General features: G+C 42.9%; 1 protein-coding gene across 7 annotated transcripts; it reads left to right on the top strand.

Moving 5' to 3' along the window:
• The first annotated feature begins 566 nt into the window (after positions 1 to 566).
• Positions 567 to 9441, top strand: LOC135522533 (zinc finger CCHC domain-containing protein 3-like). 7 transcript variants are annotated; one of them, XR_010452699.1, is made up of 4 exons: positions 567 to 861; positions 5312 to 5914; positions 7004 to 8758; positions 8893 to 9441. XR_010452699.1 is itself a non-coding variant. In XM_064948885.1 (4 exons), exons 1-3 carry the CDS (start codon positions 798 to 800, stop codon positions 7190 to 7192), a joined length of 315 nt encoding a protein of 104 aa, XP_064804957.1. In that variant the 5' UTR covers positions 567 to 797; the 3' UTR covers positions 7193 to 8758; positions 8893 to 9441. The 7 variants fall into 7 exon arrangements, 2 of the variants coding, with proteins under 2 accessions (XP_064804957.1, XP_064804956.1); XR_010452698.1 differs by having other exon boundaries at positions 5312 to 6012; XR_010452697.1 differs by having other exon boundaries at positions 5312 to 6883.
• The last annotated feature ends 4473 nt before the right edge of the window (positions 9442 to 13914 follow it).

Genomic DNA, 13914 nt, shown 5'->3' with positions numbered 1-13914 from the left:
GTTTACAACAGGTAAATAATCCTGCAGCAACAGTAAATGTGAATTATTATATGGATTATAGTTAATGGGCATTTTTGTAGGGGGAGATACATGTTTCATAAGGAAAAATCAAGTCTCAAATAAAGTGGAAATTACAAATGTCCGAAGCCTTTAACCTCAAATACACTACCAGTTTTAACCGCCTAAGGATGATGCGAATTTTCACAGCTTTTTGTAAAAAATCGCGCAACATTTCAACGTCCTGCTACTCATGCCAGGAATATAGTATATGCATATGATAAGTATGTGTGTATAGAAAACACTCTGAAGTCTCTAAAACTGGTTAAATCGTGTCTGTGGCTATAACAGAACGTGTTTAGGAGTAAAAATCCCAGGGAAAACTGTTCACCAAAAACACAAAAAAAATATTCATCCACCAGTCAATGCATTGTTTAAGGCGACAGAAAAAAAACGAGGATCCCATTACAATGCCTACAGCTTCCACACGATGGCGCCTGTACTGGCATTTTATTCATCCTTTATCCTTGGTTGGATGACGTATAGGCAAGTCCTGTCTTGAGCCGCACTGCAGGATGTTATGAAAGTGTAAACATGGAGGATGATTTCAAGACTTGCTGCTATCGAATACAAATCGCCCCGTGATCAATTTGATAGATTATTGACGTTTATTAATACCTAAAGTTGGTTTAGAAAAGTAGTTTGAAGTGATTTGTAAAAGTTTATAGGCAACTTTTGTAATTTTAAAAAGTGACGTTGCGTCTTGTAAATGGGAATTTTCCTGGATCAGACCAGCCTTCATGAAAGACCCAATTGTGATGTTTATGGGACATATAGGAGTGCCAACAGAGAAGTTCGTGAAAGGTAATGAATGTTTTATATTTTTATTTCTACGTTTTGTGTAGCGCCGGCTACCGCAAAATCTGTTGTTTAGGTGACGTCCTGGTATTTTGGGGGGTGCATGCTATCAGATAATAGCTTATCATGCTTTCGCCAAAAAAGCATTTTACAAATCTGACTTGGCTAGATTCACAACGAGCGCAGCTTTAATTCAGTACATTGTATGTGTGTTTTAATGAAAGTTTGAGTTTTGTTGAAAACTATAGGTGGCGCTCTGAAATTTCCGCTGATTGATGTTCCTGCAGTGGAACTATATTCTGCGTCATCCTTAAGAGGTTTTAAAGAAGTCCTCCAGCTATTTTTGAACTTTTACTGTTGAAAAGCAATATCCCAAGTATAAATACAGTAAAGGACACACACTAAAGGGTCAAAAAATGTATATGTTTTGAGCAAAATATTGTTTTTAGACAACTGCAAACTTCAAGGAGTAGGGCATTCAATGAGTTGGTCAGATAGGAAAGCCTAAATGTAAAAAAAAGTGATGTCATCAGCCTCCCCTTTGCTTGAAGAACAATAGTGGAGCAATAGAGAACAAAAGAGGAAAGACTGGAGTGCCACTTTAAATTTCCTGCATTGCAAGAAAGTTCCCCTGCAACAGGGTGTTCAAATTAAAATCCTACATCTGTAGGTTTAATTTTTTTTTTTAATCTAGGTTCCTGCTGTTCTAGGGAGTTTTTCCTAGCCACTTTGCTTCTACATCTGCATTGGTTGCTCTTCTGGATTTTAGGCTGGGTATTTCAAATCATATAAAATTTTATTTGTCACATGCGCCGAATACAACAGGTGTAGACCTTACAGTGAAATGCTTACTTACAAGCCACACCATGCCGTGTGCCTCCTATTAAAGGAGAAGGGAGGGAAATTAATGGAGTTATCCTAATTGGATTTCTCCAGAAAATTCCTCCATAGTTTCAGTTTCCATTCCATGCAGGTAAACTGCATCTTAGCTCTCCCCTATGGGAAAGGCTTCAATGTCAGTTTTGCTTGTGCCAGCTTCCTGAGGGAGTTCTGGGGAAACTCCAGAAACATTCTGAACACCCAGGGGTCCTTGACAGCAATGTTTGAGGTCACCAAGCTGACGGATAATAGCATTAAAACTGTTATTATCCGTATGTACAACGAAACTGGACAGCCGGAGGACGTTGAAGTATGGATGGGCAGTTACTGCAATGTGAAGGGGCCCCTGGTCCAGGTGAAGGATCTCGATGGGATCTGGACAGGGGCCTGGAGGGTCACTGTCCAGCAGAGGGAGGACCCTGGGGGCTATGGTGGGTTGAAAGCCATCCCATCCATCATAGTCCTCAGAGAGAACTGGGGCCATGTTCACTACCAGGACCAGCCCCAGTTGTGCCGTAAGTGTGGTGAACATGGCCACCTAGCAGACGCCTGTGAAAAGGTGTTCTGCATGAAGTGCCGGGAGGTGGGCCACCGCTACGTGGAGTGCACGAACGGAAGGTTGTGTTTAACTTCTGTTGCGAGCGGTCCCACCTCGTCCGCGGATGGCGGTCGCAGACCGGGCTTCTGAGCGCCAGTTGGAAAGAACGGCAGTTGTCGAGGTGGTGGAGGAGGCCGTTGTGGAGACGGTGGTAGTGAAGGTGGTGGCTGTGGAGGGTGCGGAAGGTGCAGTTGTGGAAGAAGTGGGAGGAGAGGATGAAACCCTCCCCACCCCAATCCCCCCTCTCCCACACAAAAAATGAAATGCTGAGGATCTCTCTGACCCCGAAACAGGGTGAGGAGAAAAAGGGCACAGTGGAATGGGAGAGCTCCCAGTTATAAATTCACAGACAACACAAAGATTCCTTGATGTCCTTCCAGATTTCCTCTGTCTACCCAAGGACGCCAGAGGACAAAAATCAGTTAACCACCTAACTGAGGAACTCAATTTAACCTTGCGCAATACCCTAGATGCAGTTGCACCCCTAAAAACATTTCTCATAAGAAACTAGCTCCCTGGTACACAGAAAATACCCGAGCTCTGAAGCAAGCTTCCAGAAAATTGGAACGGAAATGGCGCCAGACCAAACTGGAAGTCTTCCGACTAGCTTGGAAAGACAGTACCGTGCAGTACCGAAGAGCCCTTACTGTTGCTCGATCATCCTATTTTTCTAACTTAATTGAGGAAAATAAGAACAATCCGAAATTCAGGAACTTTTTTGAAGAAAAGATCATGATTATTAGAAAGCAAATTACGGACTCCTCTTTAAATCTGCGTATTCCTTCAAAGCTCAGTTGTCCTGAGTCTGCACAACTCTGCCAGGACCTAGGATCAAGAGAGACACTCAAGTGTTTTAGTACTATATCTCTTGACACAATGATGAAAATAATCATGGCCTCTAAACCTTCAAACTGCATACTGGACCCTATTCCAACTAAACTACTGAAAGAGCTGCTTCCTGTGCTTGGCCCTCCTATGTTTAACATAATAAATGGCTCTCTATCCACCGGACGTGTATCAAACTCACTAAAAGTGGCAGTAATAAAGCCTCTCTTGAAAAAGCCAAACCTTGACCCAGAAAATATAAAAAACTATCGGCCTATATCGAATCTTCTATTCCTCTCAAAAAAATGTGAAAAGGCTGTTGCGCAGCAAGTCACTGTCTTCCTGAAGACAAACAATGTATATGAAATGCTTCAGTCTGGTTTTAGACCCTATCATAGCACTGAGACTGCACTTGTGAAGGTGGTAAATGACCTTTTAATGGCATCAGACCAAGGCTCTGCATCTGTCCTCGTGCTCCTAGACCTTAGTGCTGCTTTTGATACCATCGATCACCACATTCTTTTGGAGAGATTGGAAACCCAAATTGGTCTACACGGACAATGGTTTAGATCTTATCTGTCGGAAAGATATCAGTTTGTCTCTGTGAATGGTTTGTCCTCTGACAAATCAACTGTACATTTCGGTGTTCCTCAAGGTTCCGTTTTAGGACCACTATTGTTTTCACTATATATTTTAGCTCTTGGGGATGTCATTCGAAAACATAATGTTAACTTTCACTGCTATGCGGATGACACACAGCTGTACATTTCAATGAAACATGGTGAAGCCCCAAAATTGCCCTCGCTCGAAGCAAGTGTTTCAGACATAAGGAAGTGGATGGCTGCAAACTTTCTACTTTTAAACTCGGACAAAACAGAGATGCTTGTTCTAGGTCCCAAGAAACAAAGAGATCTCTGTTGAATCTGACAATTAATCTTAATGGTTGTACAGTCGTCTCAAATAAAACTGTGAAGGACCTCGGCGTTACTCTGGACCCTGATCTCTCTTTTGAAGAACATATCAAGACCATTTCAAAGACAGCTTTTTTCCATCTACGTAACATTGCAAAAATCAGAAACTTTCTGTCCAAAAATGATGCAGAAAAATTAATCCATGCTTTTGTCACTTCTAGGTTAGACTACTGCAATGCTCTACTTTCCGGCTACCCGGATAAAGCACTAAATAAACTTCAGTTAGTGCTAAATACGGCTGCTAGAATCCTGACTAGAACCAAAACATTTGATCATATTACTCCAGTGCTAGCCTCCCTACACTGGCTTCCTGTCAAGGCAAGGGCTGATTTCAAGGTTTTACTGCTAACCTACAAAGCATTACATACATGGGCTTGCTCCTACCTATCTCTCTGATTTGGTCCTTCCGTACATACCTACATGTACGCTACGGTCACAAGACGTCCCTAGAATTTCGAAGCAAACAGCTGGAGGCAGTGCTTTCTCCTATAGAGCTCCATTTTTATGGAATGGTCTGCCTACCCATGTAAGAGACGCAAACTCAGTCTCAACCTTTAAGTCTTTACTGAAGACTCATCTCTTCAGTGGGTTATATGATTGAGTGTAGTCTGGCCCAGGAGTGGGAAGGTGAACGGAAAGGCTCTGGAGCAACGAACCACCCTTGCTGTCTCTGCCTGGCCGGTTCCCCTCTTTCCACTGGGATTCTCTGCCTCTAACCCTATTACAGGGGCTGAGTCACTGGCTTACTGGGGCTCTTTCATACCGTCCCTAGGAGGGGTGCGTCACTTGAGTGGGTTGAGTCACTGATGTGATCTTCCTGTCTGGGTTGGCGCCCCCCTTTGGGTTGTGTCGTAGCGGAAATCTTTGTGGGCCATACTCGGCCTTGTCTCAGGATGGTAAGTTGGTGGTTGACGATATCCCTCTAGTGGTGTGGGGGCTGTGCTTTGGCAAAGTGGGTGGGGTTATATCCTTCCTGTTTGGCCCTGTCCGGGGGTGTCCTCGGATGGGGCCACAGTGTCCTGTCTCAGCCTCCAGTATTTATGCTGCAGTAGTTCATGTGTCAGGGGGCTAGGGTCAGTTTGTTATATCTGGAGTACTTCTCCTGTCCTATTCGGTGTCCTGTGTGAATTTAAGTGTGCTCTCTCTAATTCTCTCTTTCTCTCTTTCTTTCTCTCTCTCGGAGGACCTGAGTCCTAGGACCATGCCACATGACTACCTGACATGATGACTCCTTGCTGTCCCCAGTCCACCTGGCTGTGCTGCTGCTCCAGTTTCAACTGTTCTGCCCTATTATTATTGGACCATGCTGGTCATTTATGAACATTTGAACATCTTGGCCATGTTCTGTTATATTCTCCACCCGGCACAGCCGGAAGAGGACTGGCCACCCCACATAGCCTGTTTCCTCTCTAGGTTTCTTCCTAGGTTTTGGCCTTTCTAGGGAGTTTTTCCTAGCCACCGTGCTTCTACACCTGCATTGCTTGCTGTTTGGGGTTTTAGGCTGGGTTTCTGTACAGCACTTTGAGATGTTTTAGCCAACAAACTTTAGACCGTTTTTACTGACTTTAAACTATTTGACAAACTACGTGACAGTTTTAGAGTGGGTATTGTAACCCTTTTACACAAGTAAAATTATAGGACTGACCTGAAAAACTGGAGACCGATTATCCTTTTAAACTTTGAGGTTTAAAGGTTTTAACACTCAGAATGTCTTCTGTTTTAAGGGGAGGTGATCCAGCCGGACCAAACCTGTGCCATTCCCGGAAGGAAGATCACGGACAGCCTGGTACTGATTGATCAGAGATGCCATCTGTTATGCAAGAGACAGACACATACAGCTTAAATTTAGATTTTGATCGGATCTCGCACCAGTACCTCTTCAAGGTACTGCAAAAAAATGGGCTTCCCGGACAGGTTCTTAGCTTGGGTGGGACTGCTGTTTGGGGATATCACCAGCAAAATCCTTGTAAATGGGTATTTGTCAAAAGCAGTGGGAGTACACTGCGGCGTCCATTAGGGCTGTCCGTTATCTCCTCTTCTGTTTGTGGCCTGCATCAAACCATTGGCACAGGTCTTGCGAAGGGGCCAATGGATCAGTGGGGTGGGTATCCCAGGGAGAGGGGGGGGATGACCACCAAGTGTATTTTTTACATGGACGATGTCAACATTTTATGCACCAACCTTTTATCTATCGACAGGACCCTGGACAGGACTGACTGGTACGGACGAGCCTCTGGGTCGAGACTGAAGACAAGACAGAAGCCCAATTTTTCAAGCCATGGGCTGACCCAGACTTGACCAGACTACCACTGACAGTTAAAATGACTGACATAAGTGCACTGGGGGTAAAGTTTGACCGGGAGGGAGGAGGAAGTGGCAGCTGGAGTGGGATTCTGGGGACATTTTCGACAGAGACTGGGTTTTTGGAGACTTCAACAGCTGACTTTTGAGGGCAAGGTTTTAATCATTAAAGCTGTGATTTGACCTTTTATCAGTTCTGTTTTTATCCCCCCACGGACAACTCTTTAGCTTTGGAATGGATGCGGTTTTATGTCCTGTGGGGAAGCAAGTGGGAGAGGCTGAAGAGGGAGGTGGTCAAGAGACCCAGGTACAAGGGAGGGAAAGGCTTGCCTGTTCCTGGGCAGCTGCTAAATCTCACTCTTGCTACCTCCCTGGTCAACAACAATACCCAGGCCCTCGCACGGTTCTGGCCGGGATCTTACCTCAGGGCCCTGAAGCTGATCCTGGTCTACCTGTGAGCCCCAGTCTCTTTCCTGCTCAAAAGAGAGGAGAGCCAAGTGTTTAAGACATTTTAAACTGGAAAAAGAGGCAATCACGGTTTTAACTAAACATGGCTCTCTTCTCTTTTGTGCAGGAGTGGGAACCAGTGTGTCCAGTGCGTGGGCTTGCTACAGGCGAATCCACAACGGTTTGGCTTAACGTGGCTCATCCTGCTCTGCTGAACCGACACCAGAACCTGCCCTGGATGGTTGCCCACGAGATCCTCCCGGTCAGGGCCGTTATGCCCTCATGGGGCATGCCGAGGACACCCGAGTGCCCCTGACCAGGATGCGACCAAGATGAGTCGGTGAGGCAATTGCTCTGCGAGTGCAGAGCCGCCAGGGACCTGTGGAAGGAAGCAGGCCCCCTGATCTCCATGTGTTTGCCAGCAGGGAGGACTTAATGCCCCAGCTCGTGCTGTATGGGGTGGGCCAAAGGCCTATTCCACTGAAGGCCTTCACCAAGCTCTTGCCCACCCTCACATGTCTGAAGGATGCGCTGTGGTCCTCCTGCAACCTGCTGGTAGCGAAATGAGTAGAGACCACCCCCCAGGCAGTGGCCATGGTAGCCACAGAAGCCCTAGGGTGGTACAGAAGGAGGCCTCGATCCCAGTCGAAGGGTCCCCCACAACACCTCAGGTCCTGGCGGCCAAGGCCTGACAGCGCTGCAGCGCCTAGGGGAGGGATCTCCTCGGGGCCCTGAAGGACAGGACAGTAATTGATTCGGAAGAGCAGGAGGAGGCAAATTTGTTAAGGACACCCCCCGCTCCTGTATGTAGGTAAGGGGAGAGCAAAAGTTATCCATATGGCCCACCAGAGTACTCGCCCCTACCAGTGAGCCTAGATTTTAGTGGGCAGGAGGACACAAAACTCTTTGTGTGAAGCCTGTGTAAACGTTCGGTTGGAGACAGCCTTGCTCTGTCTAGTTGCATTGGCTCAGGTAGAGGTGAATTGGTAGACTTTGGAGACTCTCGGGGTTCTCTCGGTGGGGACTTCTGGGATGCCTCGGAGGCTAGGTGGAATTATTGGGCGGGTGAGTGGAATTGGACCTCCTCTACTTCCTACGTTCCCGTAGCCGCCCACTGTTCCAGATGGTAAGGCAATGAGCGAGTCGAGATCCGTTGGTAGTTCCCAGGCTGCTAGCGCGTCCTTAAAAATCAAGAGCTTTATCTGTGCATATGTGTGTTTGTGTCATAGGTGACTAATGGCACATGTGATGTATAGCTACTTGGGGGCCTGTCTACTACACCACTTTTTAACCAAGTAAAAAACAGTCATATAAATGTCAACATATGGATCATAAATTCTAAACAAAGTCTCACTTTTCTTATTCTGACAAAATGTACTGGTATTGTACTCATCTTGACTAGCCATTGATATAGAGTGCAGAGGACACCTTCAGTGTGACAAAGCACGTCGAAAGAATGAAGGAGGAATACAAAAGAAACCATTCTGACCTGACCCGCAGGACAAAATGAAGAGGACTGGATATGCATGGAATGGATATAGACAAGAAGATAATTCAAGGACTCTGCAAGGCTAGTGGCAAAATAATAGCAGAGGTAGAGAGGCGCGGCAGGGGTAAGATACATCATCATGCTATTTTGACAGTCCCTGAAGGATAATACAGAAGAGGAGCATAGGGGTATTTGCTCTTATTCCTTACCGTTTCTCTGATGTAGCATATACATAGCACATAAAAAAGATGTATTTTGTAATAACATTTTAACATTTAAAAAAAGTGCAAATGTAATACGATCTTTGCTTTAGGACTTGAGACCACAGCAGTGATCCTGCTCTTGCCCTACCTCTTCAATGAGGACCCGAGTGGCCTTTATGTCTGTGACAAGGTATGCCTATGCACAAATAATCTGTTTCTTCAGAAACATAAGTGTACATGCTTTTATAAAACTACTGCTAAATATTTGTTAGGTTTTTTGTTAATTGTATGCGTATTAATCTTTTCTTACTTTTGCTGACACAGATTTCTCCGCTACCCACTCCTCTACTGCACATAGGCGGAAATACATTTCACCATGAGATTGAAACCACGCTGGCCTTTGATGGAGAGAATATCTACAGCCTAGAGGAAGTCTCCAATGGGACTTGGGGCTCTGCTAGGGATGTATTTTTTGTCAAATTTACCCAAAATGTCAGAAAAACACTTATGCTCTTGTGTTCTGGGCTCAAAGTGAAGTTGGGGTTACAAGGGCCGGTCATAAAGATCTCAAACTTCCTTTCTTAACTAAGTGGTTGTTGGGCAAGTGTTTGTTGGACACACACACTTAAGCAAATACATCCAATGTGTATTTAGCATCAAATCTACAATATTGTTAGTTTACCTGCATTTATTTTTAATGTATGTTGTTTTTTTGTACATAATTATTTAAAAAAATAAAGTTAAGTATTATACAAATTAAATGTATTATTTACAGAAATGCTGTATTTTTTTATGGGCTTTGTTTGGTAAATTGTGTAAATATTAATTCACATTTGTGGTGTCACTAAATAAACAATTAATTATTTAAATCAATATTGTCACGGGTTCTACAGTTTCATTTTAAAGAAGCCCTAAAGGCTGTTCATCGAATAATTACATACCACGCTCAATTATTAGGTGATTCAATTAATCATTTAACAGTTGTATGGCTGCTGTCCCTGTACAGGGATCAACATCAGGGGAAATTTCAGAGTGACAAGTAATAGTACTCGATAAAACTCAAACTTTCATTAAAACACACATGCAGGGTACTCAATTAAAGCTACACTCGTGAATCTAGCCAACATGTAAGATTTTTAAAATGCTTTTCGGCGAAAGCATGAGAAGCTATTATCTGATAGCATGCAACCCCCGAAATACATGAAGGGGACGTAAACAAAATAATTAGCGTAGCCGGCGCTACACAAAACGCAGAAATAAAATATAAAACATTCATTACCTTTGACGAGCTTCTTTGTTGGCACTCCTATATGTCCCATAAACATCACAATTGGGTCTTTTTTTCGATTAAATCCGTCCATGTATACCCAAAATGTCCATTTATGAAGCCCGTCTGATCCAGGAAAAAGCACATTTCCAAAACGCAACGTCATTTTTTTAAATTAAGAAAGTTGCCTATAAACTTTGACAAAACACTTCAAACTACTTTTGTAATCCAACTTTAGGTATTAGTAAACGTTAATAATCTATCAAATTGATCACGGGGCGATCTGTATTCAATAGCAGCAAGTCTTGAAATCATGGTCCATATTCTCTCTTCCATAACTTCCCCTGGTGTACTCGATGAAGAGGAAGTGCCTTTTTCTCATTTCACCAAGGATTAACTTCAACCCAATTGCCAAGACTGGCGACATTGTGTGGAAGCTGTAGGAACTGTAAACTGGGCCCTATCTATTTTCTCTTGCCATAGACAATACAGAGACTGGCAGAGGGATATTTCTTTTGTGTTTTTTTGTGAACAGTTTTCCTTGGGGTTTTGCCTGCTACAAACGTTCTGTTATAGTCACATACATGATTTAACCAGTTTTAGAAACTTCAGAGTGTTTTCTATCCACACATACTAATCATATGCATATACTATATTCCTGGCATGAGAAGCAGGACGTTGAAATTTTGCGCAAATTTTTAACAAAAAGCTGAAAAATTCACAGCCTCTTTAAGAGGCACCACGGGTAAAGTTTATTTAACAAGTTAGTATTTCCCGAATTAACTTCAAAATGTCAGAATATCTCAATATGCTATCCATCATCCATCAATTCATTAATTCTAATTTACCTCATCAGTCTCATTCTGAATGTTGCATAATCCGTTAAATCTGCACAAACCCTAGTCTCCATGATGAATCAGCTTACACAAATTGGCTTAATTATTTATTTACTAACTAATGAAATAATCACAGAGAAATACATAAACACACACACAGGATATACACTGAGTATTAACATGACGCAATGGAAAGTCCCTAGTGGACTAACCCGATATGACGGCTGGTTACACAATGGAAGGGGGTGAAGAACGAAAGAAAGGGAGGATGAGAGACAAAGGAATTAAACTTTCGTATATACAGTTGAATAATACGCTCATCGTAAATGTGGATATTTAGCTCCCTAACAACTGCTCATTCTGATTTAGAAATTCAAAGTACATGTTTATGCTTGTATGTCCTAGTCTTCTCGCTCTGGTTGAAATCGCCCGATCAGTCTATGTGAGAGTAATTCGACAGAAAGTCTCTGGTTGTATAAGTCTCTGATTGTCCACCAGAGGTCACCATGTCCTTTGTAGTTATAGTTGGTTGGTCTCGAAGTGTCTGTTAGGACGGATCTTCCAGAGGTGCACCAAGAGGTGTTCAGCGGTCCTTGTCCTTCACTCCATTTTTTGTCTCTCGTCTTCGGTCGAGTTTCCTAGGCTAACAGTGGATAAACAGCTGCAGACTGAATGTTTCAAAGGGTCTTACAATTTTCTGGTATTGTAGTTTCAAACCATTTTGCCATATCCAGCTCACGCTGTACTTTGGCTGGTCTTTAGTTTTAAACCATTTCTCAGCCGTGTAGTCACCACTGTCTGGTCTGGTCTAGTCATTCTCTTCTTCTCTGTTGAAAGTTTTAAGTTCGCAACCATTTCGTACCTTTCAGCTCATGTTGTTGGTCACGCAGGTCTAATGTAAATTTAGTTAGGAGTCCTTTTATAAACACTATTGTCACAATATCTGTGCTCACGTGGGTGTGGTTACTGACTGGGGGGGGGGGGGGGTTGTCTGGCTATCTGTCAGCCCTGTGCCGAGGTTGATCTGGCGCCTATGATCCTCAACCAAGAGGGGAAGTCATGACATGATTATTTGGGGCATCTTTTTAAAAGGAAGCACCTTTAGGGGTATTGTCAAGAGTTCTTTGAAGAACTTATAGGAGTTCCCCAATAGTTTCATTCTGAGGAACCCCTAAAGGTGCCTCCAGGAACCTTTTCTTTTTAGAGTGCATTGTAAATGAGATTCTCCTAAATTAAAATAGTCCAGGCATTTATATGTACATTCCAGTCACACTTAATAAAAGCAAAGATCTTTTCAAAGTAATTTATGAATATCAGGCCTGTTTCACAGATTTTTTTATTGTGTTCTATTGTTCCCAATATTTGCCATATAGTATATTATCTCCAATGTATCGTCCATGTAAAAAAACTATCTGATTCAGATGAATAATATCCTACAATACCTTTTTAATTCTATGCGCTATTCATTTTGCTAGGATTTTGGCATCACAACGCAGAAGTGCAAGAGGTCTCCAGTTTTTTAGACGGACTGAATTCTTATAATTACAATCTGGGTCCTGTTTCAATAATAGTGAAATATTACCTTCTTGCTGAGTATTTGATTGTCTACCATTTCTAGAGGAATGGTTAAAATATGTTAATAACGCACCTTCGATGACATAGAAAAATGTATTTATCTCAACTGGTATGCCACCCAAGCCCTGGAGTTTTCCCAGACTTAAAGGCTTTAATTGCATCTAGAATGTCCTCCTGTAATTAGGCCTCACATGAGTCTTTCTCTTTAGCTGTTAATTTTACACTAGTAATAGAAAAACATACTTACAATTAACTTTAGTTAGTGGAAATGGAGGAGACTGAAATAAAAACATATGCTTAAAGCAGTGCCAATTTTAGCATGTAAATCCAGGTGGGGCGAACTCCCCAAATAGTTTTTTAGATGCATGCCAGCAGTGTCACAACACAAAACTAAACAATACATGAATGTAATTGCACTATAACAGTGAGAGACAATGCCCACAAACTGTTAGGGCCTACATACAGCTGTCATAACAGCTGAGCTTTTTTTTCAGCACCATGGAGTGAATCCTAACCGCCGCTACACCTTGCTATCAGTGGAGCCTTGTCTGGCAGAGAAACAGTTCATTCAGCCTCTTTTACTGCCTTTTTAAAAACACAGCTGATATCGCTGACTTGCTTAAACAAATGTGGTTTCTACTGACAATTGAGTACAAACTATGGCATAAGGGTACGATGAGTGGATAAGATGCAATCCGTAATTTCGTTTAAGACATTTGTGAGTGAGCTGAGACGGACATAGTCAATATACAGTTGAAGTTGGAAGTTTACATACACCCTAGCAAAATACATTTAAACTCAGTTTTTCGCAACTCCTGACATTTAATCCTAGTAAAAATTCCCTGTCTTAGGTCAGTTAAAATCACCACTTTACTTTAAGAATGTGAAATGTCAGAATAATGATAGAGAGAATTATTTATTTCAGCTTTATTTCTTTCATCACATTCCCAGTGGGTCAGAAGTTTACATACACTCAATTAGTATTTGGTAGCATTGCCTTTAAATTGTTCAACTTGGGTCAAACGTTTCGGGTAGCCTTCCACAAGCTTCCCAGAATAAATTGGGTGAATTTTGGCCCATTCTTCCTAACAGAGCTGGTGTATCTGAGTCAGGTTTGTAGGCCTCTTTGGTCGCATGCGCTTTTTCAGTTTTGCCCGCAAATTTTATATTGTGGTCAGGGCTTTGTGATGGCCACTCCAATACCTAGACTTTGTCGTCCTTAGGCCATTTTGCTACAGCTTTGGATGTATGCTTGGGGTCATTGTCCATTTGGAAGACCCTTTTGCGACCAAGCTTTAACTGATGTATTGAGATGTTTGCTTCAATATATCCACATAATTTTCCTACCTCATGACGCCATCTATTTTGTGAAGTGCACCAGTCCCTCCTGCAGCAAACCACCCCCACAACATGATGCTGCCACCCCCGTGATTCACGGTTGGGATGGTGTTATTCAGCTTGCAAGTCTCCCCCTTGTTCCTCCAAACTATGGTCATTATGGCCAAACAGTTCTATTTTTGTTTCATCAGACCAGAGGACATGTCTCCAAAAAGTATGACCTTTGTCCCCATGTGCAGTTGCAAACCATCGTCTGGCTTTTTTTTATGGCAGATTAGGAGCAGGGGCTTCTGTGTTGTGTCGATATTGGACTCGTTTTACTGTGGATAT

Source organism: Oncorhynchus masou, chromosome 30 (genome assembly GCF_036934945.1).
Source record: "Oncorhynchus masou masou isolate Uvic2021 chromosome 30, UVic_Omas_1.1, whole genome shotgun sequence".
Lineage (NCBI taxonomy): Eukaryota > Metazoa > Chordata > Actinopteri > Salmoniformes > Salmonidae > Oncorhynchus > Oncorhynchus masou.
Note: the sequence above shows the minus strand (reverse complement) of the source record. Positions and strands in the feature narration are given on the sequence as shown.